General features: G+C 45.6%; 1 protein-coding gene across 1 annotated transcript in view; it reads left to right on the plus strand.

Annotated features, from left to right (window-relative positions):
• LOC115189388 (ankyrin-2-like) overlaps positions 1–21,448 on the plus strand; it is a gene marked incomplete at both ends in the record, with an annotated part of 53,139 nt that overhangs the window by 17,470 nt on the left and 14,221 nt on the right. Inside the window, 11 exon segments of the mRNA XM_029747958.1 lie at positions 8,594–8,818; positions 10,073–10,227; positions 10,549–10,760; positions 10,897–11,104; positions 11,345–11,441; positions 11,687–11,915; positions 12,262–12,387; positions 13,313–13,435; positions 14,178–14,210; positions 14,341–14,362; positions 18,688–20,564. Coding sequence (XP_029603818.1) covers positions 8,594–8,818; positions 10,073–10,227; positions 10,549–10,760; positions 10,897–11,104; positions 11,345–11,441; positions 11,687–11,915; positions 12,262–12,387; positions 13,313–13,435; positions 14,178–14,210; positions 14,341–14,362; positions 18,688–20,564 — 3,307 coding nt within the window.

Consider the following 21,448-nt stretch of genomic DNA (forward strand, 5'->3'; position numbering starts at 1 on the left):
AATGGAATGGAAGTGAATAGAATGGAATGGAAGTCGATAGAATGGAATGGAAGTGGATAGAATGGAATGGAAGTGGGTAGAATGGAATGGAAGTGGATAGAATGGAATGGAAGTGGATGGAATGGAATGGAAGTGAATAGAATGGAATGGAAGTGAATAGAATGGAAAGGAAGTGGATAGAATGGAATGGAAGTGAATGGAATGGAAGTGGATAGAATAGAATGGAAGTGGATAGAATGGAATGGAAGTGGATAGAATGGAATGGAAGTGAATGGAATGGAATGGAAGTGAATAGAATGGAATGGAAGTGAATAGAATGGAATGGAAGTGGATAGAATGGAATGGAAGTGAATGGAATGGAAGTGGATAGAATGGAATGGAAGTGGGTAGAATGGAATGGAAGTGGATAGAATGGAATGGAAGTGGATAGAATGGAAGTGGATAGAATAGAATGGAAGTGGGTAGAATGGAATGGAAGTGGATAGAATGGAATGGAAGTGGATAGAATGGAATGGAAGTGAATGGAATGGAATGGAAGTGGATAGAATGGAATGGAAGTGGATAGAATGGAATGGAAGTGGATAGAATGGAATGGAAGTGGATAGAATAGAATGGAAGTGGATAGAATGGAAGTGGATAGAATAGAATGGAATGGAAGTGGATAGAATGGAAGTGGATAGAATGGAATAGAAGTGAATAGAATGGAATGGAAGTGAATAGAATGGAATGGAAGTGGATAGAATAGAATAGAAGTGGATAGAATAGAATGGAAGTGGATTAGAAGGAACTGGAAGTGGATAGAATAGATATGGAAATGGATAGAATGGAATGGAAGTGAATAGAATGGACGTGGGTTCGATGGAAGTGGGAGTAGATTGATTAGCCTGGAATGGAAGTGAATAGAATGCGAATGGAAGTGGATACGAATGGAATGGAAGTGGATTTTTAGGAATGGGAATGGAAGTGGGTTAGAAGGAATGGAACGTGAATAGAATGGAACTGGAAGTGAATAGAATGGAATGGAAGTGGATAGAATGAATGGAAGTGGATAGAATGGATATGGAAGTGGATAGAATGGAAGGGAGTGGATAGAATGGAAGTCGAATAGAATGGAATGGAAGTGGATAATGGAATGGAAGCTGGATGATGGACAGGAATGTGGACGAGGATAGAAGGGTTCGGAATGGAATGGAAGTGAATTAGAATGCGAATGGAATGTGAATAGAATGGAATGGATCAGTGGTGAATCAGATGAATGGAAGTGAATTAGATATGGAATGGAAGTGGATAGAATGGGAATGGAAGTGGATTAGAATGAAGAAGGCGATAGAATGGAATGGAAGTGGATAGAATGGAATGGAAGTGGATAGAATGGAATGGAAGTGGATAGAATGGAATGGAAGTGGATAGAATGGAATGGAAGTGGATAGGAATGGAATGGAAGTGGATAGAATGGAATGGAAGTGGGTATAGAATGGAATGGAAGTGGATAGAATGGAATGGAAGTGGGATAGAATGGAATGGAAGTTGAATAGAATGGAATGGAAGAGCTCTGTGAATAGAATGGAATGGAAGTGGATAGAATGGAATGGAAGTGGATAGAATGGAATGGAAGTGGATAGAATGGAATGGAAGTGGATAGAATGGAATGGAAGTGGATAGAATGGAATGGAAGTGGATAGAATGGAATGGAAGTGGATAGAATGGAATGGAAGTGAATAGAATGGAATGGAAGTGGATAGAATGGAATGGAAGTGGATGGAATGGAAGTGGATAGAATAGAATGGAAGTGGATAGAATGGAATGGAAGTGGATAGAATGGAATGGAAGTGAATGGAATGGAAGTGGATAGAATGGAATGGAAGTGGGTAGAATGGAATGGAAGTGGATAGAATGGAATGGAAGTGGATAGAATGGAAGTGGATAGAATAGAATGGAAGTGGGTAGAATGGAATGGAAGTGGATAGAATGGAATGGAAGTGGATAGAATGGAATGGAAGTGAATGGAATGGAATGGAAGTGGATAGAATGGAATGGAAGTGGATAGAATGGAATGGAAGTGGATAGAATGGAATGGAAGTGGATAGAATAGAATGGAAGTGGATAGAATGGAAGTGGATAGAATAGAATGGAATGGAAGTGGATAGAATGGAAGTGGATAGAATGGAATGGAAGTGGATAGAATGGAATGGAAGTGGATAGAATGGAAGTGAATAGAATGGAATGGAAGTGGATAGAATGGAATGGAAGTGGGTAGAATGGAATGGAAGTGAATAGAATGGAATGGAAGTGAATAGAATGGAATGGAAGTGAATAGAATGGAATGAGTGGATGGAAGTGGATAGAATGGAATGGAAGTGGATAGAATGGAATGGAAGTGGATAGAATGGAATGGAAGTGGATAGAATGGAATGGAAGTGGATAGAATGGAATGGAAGTGGATAGAATGGAATGGAAGTGGATAGAATGGAATGGAAGTGGGTAGAATGGAATGGAAGTGGATAGAATGGAATGGAAGTGGATAGAATGGAATGGAAGTGGGTAGAATGGAATGGAAGTGAATAGAATGGAATGGAAGTGAATAGAATGGAATGGAAGTGGATATAATGGAATGGAAGTGGATAGAATGGAATGGAAGTGGATAGAATGGAATGGAAGTGGATAGAATGGAATGGAAGTGGATAGAATGGAATGGAAGTGGATAGAATGGAATGGAAGTGGATAGAATGGAATGGAAGTGAATAGAATGGAATGGAAGTGGATAGAATGGAATGGAAGTGGATGGAATGGAAGTGGATAGAATAGAATGGAAGTGGATAGAATGGAATGGAAGTGAATGGAATGGAAGTGGATAGAATGGAATGGAAGTGGGTAGAATGGAATGGAAGTGGATAGAATGGAATGGAAGTGGATAGAATGGAAGTGGATAGAATAGAATGGAAGTGGGTAGAATGGAATGGAAGTGGATAGAATGGAATGGAAGTGGATAGAATGGAATGGAAGTGAATGGAATGGAATGGAAGTGGATAGAATGGAATGGAAGTGGATAGAATGGAATGGAAGTGGATAGAATGGAATGGAAGTGGATAGAATAGAATGGAAGTGGATAGAATGGAAGTGGATAGAATAGAATGGAATGGAAGTGGATAGAATGGAAGTGGATAGAATGGAATAGAAGTGAATAGAATGGAATGGAAGTGAATAGAATGGAATGGAAGTGGATAGAATAGAATGGAAGTGGATAGAATAGAATGGAAGTGGATAGAATGGAATGGAAGTGGATAGAATGGAATGGAAGTGGATAGAATGGAATGGAAGTGAATAGAATGGAATGGAAGTGGATAGAATAGAATGGAAATGGATAGAATGGAATGGAAGTGGGTAGAATGGAATGGAAGTGAATAGAATGGAATGGAAGTGGATAGAATGGAATGGAAGTGGATAGAATGGAATGGAAGTGGATAGAATGGAATGGAAGTGGATAGAATGGAAGTGAATAGAATGGAATGGAAGTGGGTAGAATGGAATGGAAGTGAATAGAATGGAATGGAAGTGAATAGAATGGAATGGAAGTGGATAGAATGGAATGGAAGTGGATAGAATGGAATGGAAGTGGATAGAATGGAATGGAAGTGGATAGAATGGAAGTGAATAGAATGGAATGGAAGTGGATAGAATGGAATGGAAGTGGGTAGAATGGAATGGAAGTGAATAGAATGGAATGGAAGTGAATAGAATGGAATGGAAGTGGAATAGAATGGAATGGAAGTGGATAGAATGGAATGGAAGTGGATAGAATGGAATGGAAGTGGATAGAATGGAATGGAAGTGGATAGAATGGATGGAAGTGGATAGAATGGAATGGAAGTGGATAGAATGGAATGGAAGTGGGTAGAATGGAATGGAAGTGGATAGAATGGAATGGAAGTGGATAGAATGGAATGGAAGTGGGTAGAATGGAATGGAAGTGAATAGAATGGAATGGAAGTGAATAGAATGGAATGGAAGTGGATAGAATGGAATGGAAGTGGATAGAATGGAATGGAAGTGGATAGAATGGAATGGAAGTGGATAGAATGGAATGGAAGTGGATAGAATGGAATGGAAGTGGATAGAATGGAATGGAAGTGAATAGAATGGAATGGAAGTGGATAGAATGGAATGGAAGTGGATAGAATGGAATGGAAGTGGATAGAATGGAAGTGAATAGAATGGAATGGAAGTGGATAGAATGGAATGGAAGTGGATAGAATGGAATGGAATGGAAGTGGATAGAATGGAAGTGAATAGAATGGAATGGAAGTGGGTAGAATGGAATGGAAGTGGGTAGAATGGAATGGAAGTGGGTAGAATGGAAGTGAATAGAATGGAATGGAAGTGGATAGAATGGAATGGAAGTGGATAGAATGGAATGGAAGTGGATAGAATGGAATGGAAGTGGGTAGAATAGAATGGAAGTGAATAGAATGGAATGGAAGTGGATAGAATGGAATGGAAGTGGATAGAATGGAATGGAAGTGGATAGAATGGAATGGAAGTGGATAGAATGGAATGGAAGTGGATAGAATGGAATGGAAGTGGGTAGAATGGAATGGAAGTGAATAGAATGGAATGGAAGTGAATAGAATGGAATGGAAGTGAATAGAATGGAATGGAAGTGGATAGAATGGAATGGAAGTGGATAGAATGGAATGGAAGTGGATAGAATGGAATGGAAGTGGATAGAATGGAATGGAAGTGGATAGAATGGAATGGAAGTGGATAGAATGGAATGGAAGTGGGTAGAATGGAATGGAAGTGAATAGAATGGAATGGAAGTGAATAGAATGGAATGGAAGTGAATAGAATGGAATGGAAGTGGATAGAATGGAATGGAAGTGGATAGAATGGAATGGAAGTGGATAGAATGGAATGGAAGTGGATAGAATGGAATGGAAGTGGATAGAATAGAATGGAAGTGGATAGAATGGAAGTGGGTAGAATGGAATGGAAGTGGATAGAATGGAATGGAAGTGGATAGAATGGAATGGAAGTGGGTAGAATAGAATGGAAGTGGGTAGAATGGAAGTGGATAGAATGGAATGGAAGTGGGTAGAATGGAATGGAAGTGGATAGAATGGAATGGAAGTGGGTAGAATGGAATGGAAGTGAATAGAATAGAATGGAAGTGGGTAGAATGGAAGTGGATAGAATGGAATGGAAGTGGATAGAATGGAATGGAAGTGAATAGAATAGAATGGAAGTGGGTAGAATGGAATGGAAGTGGATAGAATGGATCTGGGTCACACAGTGTTCTCTCCTCACCTGTCACCACATCATGTCATCTCAGAATGATGTCACACAACATTTGTTCCGTCCCTGTTTCAGTTTGCTACCCAACACAGACACCAACACTGATGCCTTGTCTGCATGAACCCAGAGTAGGGATTAACATTGGTAACTGGGATGCCAGGACTGTCCCAGGAACACTCTTCACATTTAAAAAAAAGTAATAAATGACAACATTTCCCCCAATGTGGCACTAATGCAATTCCACTTAATACCCAACATGCACAGCTGCATATTAGCAACAAATAAAACAGCCTATTATCCGAACAGGTTGTCATGGAAGCCTTTAGCCTGGCGTATTTACTTCACACTGAGCCGCCATGAATTCAAACCACACGTATAATTGACACTGCAGGACTGCACACGCGACCCGAATGCACGAAACAGGAAACCCCTACAGTATGAACTGGGAAGTAACGTGTGCCTCTTTGAGCTGTCGCTGTAACTCTTCAGACAGGCCTGTGCACAGTTCACTACATAGGCATCTCTGTCACAGACATGAAGTCTGTTAACAATTCAGAGAGGCAAGAGGGACAGTACTATCTCCTGTCCTCTGGAACCTAGGCTACAATCCTGTCCAGTCCCATCCTGTCCTCTGGAACCTAGGCTATAATCCTGTCCAGTCCCATCCTGTCCTCTGGAACCTAGGCTATAATCCTGTCCAGTCCCCTCCTGTCCTCTGGAACCTAGGCTATAATCCTGTCCAGTCCCCTCCTGTCCTCTGGAACCTAGGCTATAATCCTGTCCAGTCCCCTCCTGTCCTCTGGAACCTAGGCTATAATCCTGTCCAGTCCCCTCCTGTCCTCTGGAACCTAGGCTATAATCCTGTCCAGTCCCCTCCTGTCCTCTGGAACCTAGGCTATAATCCTGTCCAGTCCCCTCCTGTCCTCTGGAACCTAGGCTATAATCCTGTCCAGTCCCCTCCTGTCCTCTCGAACCTAGGCTATAATCCTGTCCAGTCCCCTCCAGTCCTCTGGAACCTAGGCTATAATCCTGTCCAGTCCCATCCTGTCCTCTGGAACCTAGGCTATAATCCTGTCCAGTCCCATCCTGTCCTCTGGAACCTAGGCTATAATCCTGTCCAGTCCCATCCCGTCCTCTGGAACCTATGCTATAATCCTGTCCAGTCCCCTCCTGTCCTCTTGAACCTAGGCTATAATCCTGTCCAGTCCCATCCTGTCCTCTGGAACCTAGGCTATAATCCTGTCCAGTCCCCTCCTGTCCTCTGGAACCTAGGCTATAATCCTGTCCAGTCCCCTCCAGTCCTCTGGAACCTAGTCTATAATCCTGTCCAGTCCCCTCCTGTCCTCTTGAACCTAGGCTATAATCCTGTCCAGTCCCATCCTGTCCTCTGCAACCTAGGCTATAATCCTGTCCAGTCCCATCCTGTCCTCTGGAACCTAGGCTATAATCCTGTCCAGTCCCCTCCTGTCCTCTCGAACCTAGGCTATAATCCTGTCCAGTCCCATCCTGTCCTCTCGAACCTAGGCTATAATCCTGTCCAGTCCCCTCCTGTCCTCTCGAACCTAGGCTATAATCCTGTCCAGTCCCCTCCAGTCCTCTTGGAACCTAGGCTATAATCCTGTCCAGTCCCCTCCTGTCCTCTGGAACCTAGGCTATAATCCTGTCCAGTCCCATCCTGTCCTCTGGAACCTAGGCTATAATCCTGTCCAGTCCCCTCCTGTCCTCTGGAACCTAGGCTATAATCCTGTCCAGTCCCATCCTGTCCTCTGGAACCTAGGCTATAATCCTGTCCAGTCCCCTCCTGTCCTCTGGAACCTAGGCTATAATCCTGTCCAGTCCCCTCCTGTCCTCTGGAGCCTAGCCTATAATCCAGTCCAGTCTCCTCCTGCCCTCTGTAACCTAGGCTATAATCCTGTTCAGTCCCCTCCTGTCCTCTGTAACCTAGGCTATAATCCTGTTCAGTCCCAATCCCACTGAACCCCAAAATCCTGACTCCTGCCTCGCATGAAAATTCCTAATTTTATTCTGTAATCCCATAGGTTGCATTGTCAAAGCACATCGCTTGCCTATGTCAAAATACCATTATAACATTCACCCTTCTTCTCTGTGCTGTCTCGTATTGCCGCCCATATGAGAGCTTCTCTGTGCTGTCTCGTATTGCCGCCCATATGAGAGCTTCTCTGTGCTGTCTCGTATTGCCGCCCATATGAGAGCTTCGCTAGAGAATGTGTGATCAACAAACGGTACGAGAGTAGATATGGATATTTTTTTAAACAGAGTTGCTTCCTGTTAAGACACCTCGATATTTAAACTATTTCCAGTCTTCATCTCCATGTTATTTATGAGCCGATCTACTAACTGTATAATCATTCACTCGATTTTGCCAAATATCGGAGATGTTCTGTCATTCGTTGAAGGAGGTTATGCAGCAACTTTGGTCGTTTGACTTTTGTTTGACTGCGGTTACCAAGTCGGTGCTTCCTGAGCGCGCTCTGCGTCCAGATAACCTAGGAGGTCTACTGCTGAAATGGGGCTGAATCAATTGAGGAACATGATAGTGCTCGGACTTTATAAACGGTCTGTGTCTCACTTCACAACGTCACTAACCACGTTTCCATCCACAGTTTTAATGCGAGTAAAGTCACACCGTATAAAAAGAAACTCACGACATCTGCGGTGGAAAGTTTTGGTATTGTTGTAGAAATGCCGACAGATCATTTTTTTCCGTTCCACGTGGTGAGATCTTTTTATGTCTGTAAAATTATGAAAGAAATGGTGGTGGAAACACACTTTCACTGGTCAACCATTTAACCCCTTCTCCCCCATTTACCCTCCTCCCTCTCCTCACCCCTTCTCCCCCATTTACCCTCCTCCCTCTCCTCTCCTCACCCCTTCTCCCCCATTTACCCTCCTCGCTCTCCTCTCCTCTCCTCACCCCTTCTCCCCCATTTACCTTCCTCCCTCTCCTCTCCCCTTCCCTACCCCTCCCCTTCCGTTCCCTTCCTTTCTCCTTACTCCCTCTCCATCTCCTCTCCCCTTCCCTACTCCCTCTCCCTCTCCTCTCCTCACCCCTTCCTTACACCCTCTCCCTCTCCCTACTCCATCTCCATCTCTCCCCTTCCCTAATCCCTCTCCATCTCCTCTCCTCACCCCTTCCGTACTCCCCTTCCCTAATCCCTCTCCATCTCCCCTTCCCTCCCCTCCCCTCACTCCCCCTCCCCTCCCCTCCCCTCCCTTTCCCTCCCTCATTCTCCCTATCCCTCTCCTTACCCCTCTCCCTCCTCTCCTCCTCTCCCCTCAGCTTCCTGGTCAGTTTCATGGTGGACGCCAGGGGCGGGGCCATGCGTGGTTGCCGTCACAACGGGCTGCGCATCATCGTGCCGCCCAGGAAGTGTTCCGCTCCGACGCGGGTGACGTGCCGCCTGGTGAAGAGGCACCGCCTGGCGTCCATGCCCCCCATGGTGGAGGGAGAGGGGCTGGCAGGACGCATCATTGAGGTCGGCCCCACCGGGGCACAGTTCCTCGGGTAAGACGGAGAGAGGGAGGGGGGAGTGTGGACGAGAGAGAGAGAGAGAGAGAGAGAGAGAGAGAGAGAGAGAGAGAGAGAGAGAGAGAGAGAGAGAGAAAGAGAGAGAGTGTGTCTGTGTGTACGTGTGCTCGTTCGTGTGTGTGTGTGTAATGTGTGTACGTCCGCGTGTGTGTGTGTGTGTTGACGTTCTCTTCTCCCCCCCGTGCTGCGTAATGGATCAGTAAGCTCCACCTCCCCACGGCCCCGCCCCCTCTCAACGAGGGAGAGAGTCTGGTCAGCAGGATACTTCAGCTGGGGCCTCCTGGCACCAAGTTCCTGGGGTAACTCACACACTACAGCTGGGGCCTCCCGGCACCAAGTTCCTGGGGTAACTCACACACTACAGCTGGAGCCTCCTGGCACCAAGTTCCTGGGGTAACTCACACACTACAGCTGGGGCCTCCTGGCACTGAGTTCCTGGGGTAATTCACACACTACAGCTGGGGCCTCCTGGCACCAAGTTCCTGGGGTAACTCACACACTACAGCTGGGGCCTCCCGGCACCAAGTTCCTGGGGTAACTCACACACTACAGCTGGGGCCTCCTGGCACCAAGTTCCTGGGGTAACTCACACACTACAGCTGGGGCCTAATGGCACCAAGTTCCTGGGGTAACTCACACACTACAGCTGGGGCCTCCTGGCACTGAGTTCCTGGGTTAACTCACACACTACAGCTGGGGCCTCCTGGCACCAAGTTCCTGGGGTAGGAGAGACCACGGAGAGAGAGATGGGACATCATATATACCCTGGTCTCATCATATATACCCTGATCTCATCATATATACCCTGGTCTCATCATATATACCCTGGTCTCATCATATATACCCTGGTCTCATCATATGTTCTCCCCAGCCCTCTCCACATTTGAGTTACAGTGTTGTTGTTGTTGAGAATTACAGTTTGAATCATTTCCAGTTCTATCCCATTACCCCATGATTTTTTCCTCCCCATATTGTAATGTTGTGATTTTTCCTGACTTTCCTCCTCCTCCTCTTTCTCCTCCTCATCATCATCATCATCATCATCATCATCATCATCATCATCATCATCATCATCAAAATATCATATCCTTCTGTTTGCTTGAATCTCCTCCAGGAATTTCTCCAGGATTTCTTTGTCCCTGATCTTGTGATTTTGTGTGTTCTTCCATGGAATGCGTCCTCCTGTCATCACGACCTTTACCCTCTAACCCCTGACCTCTGACCCTCCAGGCCGGTGATTGTGGAGATCCCTCACTTCGCGGCCCTGCGGGGGACGGAGCGGGAGCTGGTGATTCTGAGGAGTGAGATGGGGGAGAGCTGGAGGGAACATCACTGTGAACACACTGAGGAGGAACTCAACCAAATACTGAACGGCATGGACGAGGGTGAGGGGAGATGGGGGAGGGACGGGGGGGATGAGTGGGAAGGAGTGGAACGGGGAGAGCTGGATGGGGGAGGGAGAAGGGAAGGGGAGGGAGGACAGGGAGTGGAGGGGGTGATGAGACAGGTGAGAAAGGCGGAGGGAGTGGGGAGGGAGGAGGGACGCGACAGGATCAGACTGCCATGTTAGTACCAAGCTACCAATCGTTCTTCCTTAATCTTTCACCACAGATTAAGAAACATTTAGGTCCGACTGCTCAATCTGATTGGTCCTTGTGTATCATCTGACCCTGTTTCCCCGGTCCTCCCATTGGTTCGTCCTCCAGAGCTGGACTCTCCTGAGGAGCTGGAGAAGAAGAGGATTTGCCGTATTGTCACCAGGGACTTCCCACAATACTTTGCGGTGGTGTCGCGCATCAAGCAGGACAGCCAACTGATTGGTCCTGAGGGAGGGGTGTTGAGCAGTACTCTGGTACCTCAGGTCCAGGCTGTATTCCCAGTGGGAGCTCTCACTAAGAAGATCAGGGTTGGACTACAGGTAGGGGGGGGGGTGGTCTGTGCGTGTGTAGCTTTTTCAAGCTGGTCTTCGGCCCAATAAAAATTGATTTGGTAACGACAACAACACTTTCAAGTTCGTTGTTTCTACTTCCTAACTTTTGTCCACTTCCTCCTAGGCCCAGCCAATCAGCGTAGACCTGGTAAAGAGGATTCTGGGTAACAAGGCTACGTTTAGCCCCATCGTTACCTTGGAGCCCAGGAGGCGAAAGTTCCACAAGCCAATCACCATGACGATCCCTGTCCCCAAGAGCTCGACCAATGACGGGACAGCCAACGTGTTTGGAGGAGACACGCCCACTCTGCGTCTGCTCTGCAGTATCACTGGTACGTAGGAAATGACTGTTGATTGGTTGATTGGCTGTTTGATTGATTGATTGATTTGCCCATTGATTGGTTGTTTGATTGGTTGGTTGATTGGCTGGTTGGTTGATTAACTAACTGACTGAATGATTGATTTTGAGTAGTCATGTTGACGTCGATATTCATCAAAGCCTGGTTTCAGTCAACCCACATTAATATGTTGAATATATTTACCAGAGAGTTCCATCCTGATGTCTGTTCTAGGTGGAACCACTCCTGCCCAATGGGAGGACATCACTGGCTCCACCCCCCTCACCTTCATCAACCAATGTGTGTCCTTCACCACCAACGTGTCAGCAAGGTAATGGCTCCAGTGAAACGGGTGTGTTTTCATCTGTCTGTTGTCTTGACATTCTAGTGAAAACATCCTCCTCCTGATTAATCAACGATGGAATGATTGATTCTTCATTGGATATGATTGATTGATCTATTACATCCTTGATAGGTTGATTGATTATCTAGCCTCCTGTAGGCTCTGGCTTATAGACTGACTGACAGATTGGTTGATCTATTGACCACCCCCCTCCCCCCTCCGGTGCGCTGTAGGTTCTGGCTGATAGACTGTCGTCAGACCCAGGAGGCTGTGAGTTTCTCTACCCAGCTGTACAGAGAGATCATCTGTGTCCCCTACATGGCCAAGTTCGTCATCTTCGCCAAGACGCTGGACCCCATCGAGGCCCGCCTACGCTGCTTCTGCATGACGGACGACAAGATGGACAAGACACTGGAACAGCAAGAGAACTTCACAGAGGTGGCCCGGAGTAGAGACGTAGAGGTGAGAGGAGGGGAGGGAGGAGAGGAGAATGGGGAGGGGGAGAGGGAGTAGAGGTGAGAGGGGAGAGGGAGGAGGGGGTGAGGGGTGAGAAACCCTGGAACAACAAGAGAAAGTCACAAAGGTGATCCAGAGCAGAGATGTGGAGGTGAAGGGGGGGAGTATTGGTGTCCGACCCTAGCTCTTGTCTGTCTGTCTGTCTGTCTGTCTGTCTGTCTGTCTGTCTGTCTGTCTGTCTGTCTGTCTGTCTGTCTATCTGTCTGTCTGTACTACAGGTGTTGGAGGGGCAGCTTATCTTTACAGACTGATTTGACCGTAACTCTCTACTGTCTGTCTGCCCCTACTACAGGTATTGGAAGGGAAGCCTATCTTTGCTGACTGTTTTGGGAACCTGGTTCCTCTGACCAAGAGTGGACAGCATCACGTCTTCAGCTTCTACGCATTCAAAGAGAACCGTCTCGCACTCTTCATCAAGGTAACACGCTATTACTGGACTTCTTCTACCCTGGGAAAGTGTGATGTAGTTGTCCACTTTGTTTTAGTTCTGAATGGACTTCTTCTACCCTGGGAAAGTGTGATGTAGTTGTCCACTTTGTTTTAGTTCTGAATTGACTTCTTCTACACTGGGAGAGTGTGACACTGGTATATAATTTTATATTTATTTTAATAAGTTTAGAATACATCAGAGTCTGGTGTGTCATTTAATATATATTTTAAGAAGTTTAGAATACAACATGGACACTGGTATATCATGTAATATGTATTTTAATAAGTTTAGAATACATCAGAGACTGTTATATCATGTAATATGTATTTTAATAAGTTTAGAATACATCAGAGACTGTTATATCATTTAGTATGTATTTTAATAACTTTAGAATACATCAGAGTCTGGTATATCATTTAGTATGTATTTTAATAACTTTAGAATACATCAGAGTCTGGTATATCATTTAGTATGTATTTTAATAACTTTAGAATACATCAGAGTCTGGTATATCATTTAGTATGTATTTTAATAACTTTAGAATACATCAGAGACTGGTATATCATTTAGTATGTATTTTAATAACTTTAGAATACATCAGAGACTGGTATATCATTTAGTATATATTTTAATAACTTTAGAATACATCAGAGTCTGGTATATCATTTAGTATGTATTTTAATAACTTTAGAATACATCAGAGTCTGGTATATCATTTAGTATGTATTTTAATAAGTTTAGAATACATCAGAGACTGGTATGTCATGTAATATGTATTTTAATGAGTTTGATTATACAGTATAATAAAAGTCGATACCAGAATGTTTTTCTCTTTCCTTGCTAATATTCCCACGCTCACCTGATTCCATGAGTTTCCAGTGATTGGTTGATTGGTTGATTGATTGATTGACAGATTCGTGACTGCGCCCAGGAGCCGTGTGGTAGACTGTCCTTCACCAAGGAGCCCCGCACCTACCGTAGTCTTACCCACAAGGCAATCTGCAACCTGAACATCACGCTGCCCACCTACTGCAAGGTAAGACACCTGAACACACCTGGACTGAACACAATGTGTAATGAAATGAAATAATGCTGAACACACCTGGACTGAACACAATGTCTATTAACATTAAATAATGATAATGCTGAACATACGTGGACTGGAATGTGAATAATGCTGTCCCAAAACAGATCTGACTCAATGTGAATAACGCTGTCCCAAAACAGATCTGACTCAATGTGAATAACGCTGTCCCAAAACAGATCTGGCTCAATGTGAGTAACGCTGTCCCAAAACAGATCTGACTCAGTGTGAATAATGCTGTCCCAAAACAGATCTGACTCAATGTGAATAACGCTGCCCCAAAACAGATCTGACTCAGTGTGAATAACGCTGTCCCAAAACAGATCTGGGTCAGTGTGAATAATGCTGTCCCAAAACAGATCTGACTCAATGTGAATAACGCTGTCCCAAAACAGATCTGACTCAATGTGAATAATGCTGTCCCAAAACAGATCTGGCTCAATGTGAATAATGCTGTCCCAAAACAGATCTGACTCAATGTGAATAATGCTGTCCCAAAACAGATCTGGCTCAATGTGAATAATGCTGTCCCAAAACAGATCTGGGTCAGTGTGAATAATGCTGTCCCAGAACAGATCTGACTCAATGTGAATAATGCTGTCCCAAAACAGATTGGGCTGAATGTGAATAATGCTGTCCCAAAACAGATCGGACTGAATGCCTTCTTTATTTCTCTCCTCGGTGTCCTATTCAGGAGTCTGATTCAGACCTAGACGCAGATGACGAGGTAACCAACTACACCTTTTCAGAACATTCTTCTTGTTCAAATGTGATAAAATGTTAAAACACTTTTACCTGATTTATGTGTATTAGCTGAATGTATTCAACATGTTTTATTGAACCCTCCTTTCTTACAGAGTGACAAGAGTGACAAGAAATGTAAGCTGAGCTGTTTGTTTTTGAAATTATTTCTTTTGTTGGTGGTGACAAATACAGCCTCTGCATTATCTAACCTTCATAACTACCTGTAGTCCAGGAAGAACATATTAAATTACATTGTCGTTTTTTAATGCAGTACGCAGGCCAATGATTTGCATTGCTTAAGATACAACAATGGCCGTTTGACTAGCCGTGTTGTGTGTAATATAATATTACTTACACCTTGTCCAGTTACCTGTGGGTCCCTGACCACTATACTATAGTAATATAATATTACTAACACCTTGTCCAGTTACCTGTGGGATCCTGACCACTATACTATAGTAATATACTATTACTAACACCTTGTCCAGTTACCTGTGGGTCCCTGACCACTATACTATAGTAATATAATATTACTAACATCTTGTCCAGTTACCTGTGGGATCCTGACCACTATACTATAGTAATATAATATTACTAACATCTTGTCCAGTTACCTGTGGGATCCTGACCACTATACTATAGTAATATAATATTACTAACACCTTGTCCAGTTACCTGTGGGATCCTGACCACTATACTATAGTAATATAATATTACTAACACCTTGTCCAGTTACCTGTGGGATCCTGACCACTATACTATAGTAATATAATATTACTAACACCTTGTCCAGTTACCTGTGGGTCCCTGACCACTATACTATAGTAATATAATATTACTAACATCTTGTCCAGTTACCTGTGGGATCCTGACCACTATACTATAGTAATATAATATTACTAACACCTTGTCCAGTTACCTGTGGGATCCTGGCCGCTATGCTATGGCTGGTATGCGTTGCATCCCTTCCTCTCCAATACCCATTATGTTTCTCCCTCCTTCAATCCCTCCTTCATCCATTCAACCATCATCATCATCATCATCATCACGCTATAGGAAGTCAAAGGAAATGAATGCTTGAGATACTGTATGAATGCTTGAGATACTGTATGAATGCTTGAGATACTGTATGAATGCTTGAGAATACATATATATGCCATGGCACTTCCAATGTGAATTATATAACCTCCAGTTATTTAAATGTATTTGGATGGCTGACGAAAAAACACACTGTACTATGACAATATGTTAAACGAACATCAATTCATTCCAGATTTTTGCTTGCCTGGAATTAATTCAAAGAAGGAATTGATATAATGTGAATTTTCAGTTTATTTTTGTCTCCGATCACTCCCTTATTTTACTTTCATGCTTTCTGAAACACTTTCTTTGCTCTGCATGAAAACAGCTTGACTCACTAGTCTGTGTATGTGCATGTCCGTCTGTATGTGTGTTTGTGTGTGTGTATTCTGCCTGTATGTATGTGTATATGTCTCTGTAAGTCTTTTCAAGTTCTCTGAATTCATTTTAATCTGTTTGATCACAGTTGTCTTTGTTACCACTCATTCTCCTTTTCTGTTATCAATTCATTAGCCTGTTATATCACTGGTATCTTTTCTGTTATCAATTCATTAGCCTGTTATATCACTGGTCTCTTTTCTGTTATCAATTCATTAGCCTGTTATATCACTGGTCTCTTTTCTGTTATCAATTCATTAGCATGTTATATCACTGGTATCTTTTCTGTTATCAATTCATTAGCCTGTTATATCACTGGTATCTTTTCTTAGATCACTGAACTTCCTCTAATGAAGCATTTTTCTGGATGCTTCTGTCACGGTTGTCGTCGGTGAAGGAGGACCAAAACGCAGCAGGTACGTGTATGCTCATCTTGATTTTTAATTATTTTCAAAATGAATAACAAAACACGAACGATCAACAAAACAGTCTGACTAGGCACAAGGCTAAACACAGAACAATCACCCACCCTGAACCACATAAAACAAATACCCTCTGCCACGCCCTGACCAAACTACAAAAACAATTAACCTTATATACTGGCCAGGACGTGACAGTACCCCCCCCTTAAAGGTGCTACCCCGGAAGCACCTTAACAAAAAAATAACCCCAAGCAACCCCAAAAGAAAAATTCCCCTTTTCTAAAGGGAGGGAAGGGAGGGTGGCTGCCGTCAACGACGGCACTGTGCTACACCCCCCCTCCCCAACCCACCTATATCAGGAGGTGGCTCCGGTTCTGGCCTTTCCAGGCAGTCGGGCCACTCTGGCAGTTCGGGGCAGTCTGGCCAGTCTGGCAGCTCGGGGCAGTCTGGCAGCTCGGGGCAGTCTGGCAGCTCGGGGCAGTCTGGCAGCTCGGGGCAGTCTGGCAGCTCGGGACAGTCTGGGCAGTCTGGCAGCTCGGGACAGTCTGGGCAGTCTGGCAGCTCGGGACAGTCTGGGCAGTCTGGCAGCTCGGGACAGTCTGGGCAGTCTGGCAGCTCGGGACAGTCTGGGCTGTCTGGCCACTCCGGCAGTTCAGGGCAGTCTGGCCACTCCGGCAGTTCAGGGCAGTCTGGCCACTCCGGCAGTTCAGGGCAGTCTGGCCACTCCGGCAGTTCAGGGCAGTCTGGCCACTCCGGCAGTTCAGCGCAGTCTGGCCACTCCGGCAGTTCAGCGCAGTCTGGCCACTCCGGCAGTTCAGCGCAGTCTGGCCACTCCGGCAGTTCAGCGCAGTCTGGCCACTCCGGCGACTGTTGACTGGCGGGCAGCTCCGACGACTGTTGACTGGCGGGCAGCTCTGACGACTGTTGACTGGCGGGCAGCTCTGACGACTGTTGACTGGCGGGCAGCTCTGGTGACTGTTGACTGGCGGGCAGCTCTGGTGACTGTTGACTGGCGGGCAGCTCCTGCCCCGTCAAACAGCCCTTGTGCCCCCCCCTAAAAAATTATTGGGGGTGCCTCTCGGTCTCCCTAAACTCTTCCATCGCCCTGGAAATGCTCCTCCTTAACTCGGCCCATGTCCATCCTTCCTCCACGTTCCTCTGCTGCTTGGTCCTGGTTTGGTGGGTGATTGTTCTGTGTTTAGCCTTGTGCCTTACCAGACTGTTTTGTTGATCGTTCGTGTTTTTTTTTCGTGTTTTGTTATTCATTTTGAAAATAATTAAAAATCAAGATGAGCGTACACGTACCTGCTGCGTTTTGGTCCTCCTTCACCGACGACAACCGTGACAGCTTCAAACACACCTAATAGTTGACAAACCAAAACGGCAAGATAAGATATTTATTTACAACATTAACTGAGGTTTTCTACATGTATTTATATATAGTTCTACTGATAAGATATTTATTTACAACATTAACTGAGGTTTTCTACATGTATTTATATATAGTTCTACTGATAAGATATTTATTTACAACATTAACTGAGGTTTTCTACATGTATTTATATATAGTTTTACTGATAAGATTTGATTTACAACATTAACTATGGTTTATGTATTTATATATATATGTTAAGATTAACTGAGGTTTATGTATTTATATATAGTTTTATTGATAAGATTTGATTTACAACATTAACTATGGTTTATGTATTTATATATATATATATATATATATATTAAGATTAACTGAGGTTTATGTATTTATATATATATATTAAGATTAACTGAGGTTTATGTATTTATATATAGTTTTACTCCCCATATGTTTCGATTTACTTAAGAATTCCTAACAGTTAGCTATCAGCGGTTTACATGGCGCGAGAAACCTTCTGCTCTTTTCTCTCTGTTTGCTTTTGTCAGTGGACCCTTCATGTTGAGAACAATCTTGAGATCTTTGTTTGCGTGAAACCAGTCTGTTTTTTCTTCCTCCATTGGTTCCATATTTAGCAGGGTTGGGGTCAATTCCATTTCAATTCAAACAGTCAATTCAGAAAGTTAAGCACAATTGAAATTCCACAGTTTCAGTATACTTCCTGAATTGACTAGAATGTAAATGGAATTGACCCCAACCCTAGTATTCAGGTCGCTCACCATTTTTATTTATATACCTTTCTGTTGTGTTTAGACTACTTCCATGTTGTGTTTAGACTACTTCCTGTTGTGTTTAGACTACTTCCTGTGTCATGTGTATGAATGTGCAGTCAAACACACCAATATGTATCGACAGGTAATTTTTTGCCCATATCTTTCCTCCGTCCTGTTCTATTTCTCTTATGTTTGCTTCGCTTCTGCTGTTGCTGCCCTCCTCCCCTATCCCCCCCCCTCTCCTCTGGAGAACTCACCACTCCTCTTCCGTCGTCAAGCTGCTTTCCCTTTTCCCTGTTTTGAACAGAAGATATACTGTGATATGTTCTGCCCTGACCACGGTTTTCCGATGTCTTCTCTTCCCCTTCACTCCATCCAACCCTTATGTTCTTTACACCTTTGGTTTGGTTTCCTCCTTTTTTTTCAAAATGGAAGACGACGAGACGGAGTCGACAGAGACTTACACGCTGCCGACCAATCAGGTGCTAGACCCAGCCATGCTGGCCAGCCCTGACCTCCTCTCAGAGGTCTCCGATATGAAACACGACCTCATCAAGATGTCCGCCATCTTGACGACAGAGCAAACTGAACACCCAAGCTCTTCGGATAGAGGAAGAGGAGGAGGAGGAAGAGGAGGAAGGACAGGGATGGAGGAGGAACCCGGGGAGCCGTTTGAGATCATGGAACAGGTGAAAGAGGATCTGGAGAAGGTTGGAGATATTTTACGAGGGGGAGATACTGGATTCACAAACAACAAAGAGAAAGTACTGCAGATGTCCAAAATGGAGGACGAGGAGTGGGTTCTTCTCTCTCAGACTAAAGCCAAAGCCATGACTCCCTCTGATGTTCAGGAGCCGGTACTACAAGAAGTCAGCATTCAGAGGAAGACTTCTTCCACAATAACCAAAGAGGTTAGAGATATGTCAGGTACGGTATCTCACCTCAGTGGAGGCATGAACCAGCACCTAGAAGAGACATCTGGCGTAACCAGTTGCCCACTGCAGGACAGCATAGTCCAGGAGAGATTAGATGAGGTCGTTCTGAAGCGGGAAGGCAAACGCCATCCTCCTGAGATCAAAAAGCCAATCAGGAAGAAGTTGAGGGACAGGGAACGTTCTGGATGCAGCAGTTCCGAGGGTGAGCTGGAGAGGATGAGCTCTGAGGAGTCCCTTGATGGAGATGTTGTTCTGGGGGAGCCGAGGCCGGGAGTGGTTCCCGGGTCTGAGCCTGTAGTGGTTCCCAAGTCTATGCCTGGAGTGGTGTCTGGGTCTGGACCTGGAGTGGAGTCTGGGTCTGGACCTGGAGTGGTGTCTGGGTCTGAGCCTGTAGTGGTTCCCAGGTCTATGCCTGGAGTGGTGTCTGGGTCTGGACCTGGAGTGGTGTCTGGGTCTGGACCTGGAGTGGTGTCTGGGTCTGAGCCTGGAGTGGTGTCTGGGTCTGAGCCTGGAGTGGTGTCTGGGTCTGAGCCTGGAGTGGAGCCCGGGACTGAGTTAAAACCGTCTGCAACCCTGGATTGGGATGTCGTACTGGGGGTGTCTGGGCTCGGGTCTGGGTCTGAGACTTGGTCTGGACCTTCTGGACCAACCCCAGCCATGGAGCCACCAGTGTCGCCCCTGGTCGTGGAAACCCCAATCGGTTCCATAAAGGACAGAGTGAGAGCTCTGCAAAAGAAGGTTGAGGAAGAGGAAGAGGGGGAGGATGGCCGTAAGCGAAAGCCTGCGCAGGCGCCAGTCCCTCAGAACACAACTTTCATCACCATCACTAAGGAGACGGGTGAGCCCCAGATGCCAGATCTTCCCAAGCTTCCCAGATCTCCGAAATCCCCCCGGTCTCAGACGGAGAGGCTGGAGGAGACGATGTCTGTCCGGGAGCTGATGAAGGCATTCCAGACTGGCCAGGATCCTTCCAAGAACAAAACGGGGCTCTTCGAGCACAAAGCCATGACGTCATCCACAACCTCCACATCGGGCTCCGAAGCAGTGATCTACAGTGAGACCTACAGAGCTGAACCCAGTCCCACAGAGCATCCACCATCAGAAACTCCAACTTCCACAATCCTCTGCTCGCAGAGTGATGTCCTGGCCCTCGACTACAAAGGGGCGGATGATGAACCACACCTGATCTTAGTAAGAGACCACTCTGAAGACTCTGAAATAACTCATGTCATGGTTCAGTTGCAGGAGTCAGTGACTAACATCAATAGAATACAACCAGAGGACAGAGGGATCCCTCTAGACAGGGCTCTACCAGAGGACGGAGGGATCATCCTAGACAGGGCTCTACCAGAGGACAGAGGTATCCTCCTAGACAGGGCTCTACCAGAGGATGGAGGGATTCTCCTAGACAGGGCTCTACCAGAGGACAGAGGAATCCCTCTATACAGGGCTCTACCAGAGGAAGGAGGGATCATCTTAGACAGGGCTCTACCAAAGGATGGAGGTATCCTCCTAGACAGGGCTCAACCAGAGGATGGAGGGATCCTCCTAAACAGAGCTCTACCAGAAGATGGAGGGATCCCTCTAGACAGGGCTCTACCAGAGGATGGAGGGATTCTCCTAGACAAGGCTCTACCAGAGAATGGAGGGATCCCTCTCGATAGGACTCTACCAGAGGATGGAGGGATTCTCCTAGACAGGGCTCTACCAGACGACAGAGGGATCCTCCTAGACAGGGCTCTACCGGAGGACAGAGGAATCCTCCTAGACAGGGCTCTACCAGAGGACGGAGGTATCCTCCTAGACAGGGCTCAACCAGAGGATGGAGGGATCATCCTAGACAGGGCTCTACCAGAGGACAGAGGGATCATCCTAGACAGGGCTCAACCAGAGGACGGAGGGATCCTCCTAGACAGGACTCAACTAGAGGACGGAGGGTTCCTCCTAGACAGAGCTCTACCAGAAGATGGAGGGATCCCTCTAGACAGGGCTCTACCGGAGGACAGAGGAATCCTCCTAGACAGGGCTCTACCAGAGGACGGAGGGATCCTCCTAGACAGGGCTCAACCAGAGGACGGAGGGATCCTCCTAGACAGAGCTCTACCAGAAGGTGGAGGGATCCCTCTAGACAGGGCTCTACCGGAGGACAGAGGAATCCTCCTAGACAGGGCTCTACCAGAGGACGGAGGGATCATTCTAGACAGGGCTCTACCAGAGGACAGAGGGATCCTCCAAGACAGGGCTCTACCAGAGGACGGAGG

The sequence above is a fragment of the Salmo trutta genome, unplaced genomic scaffold (assembly GCF_901001165.1).
Source record: "Salmo trutta unplaced genomic scaffold, fSalTru1.1, whole genome shotgun sequence".
Taxonomy (NCBI): Eukaryota; Metazoa; Chordata; class Actinopteri; order Salmoniformes; family Salmonidae; genus Salmo; species Salmo trutta.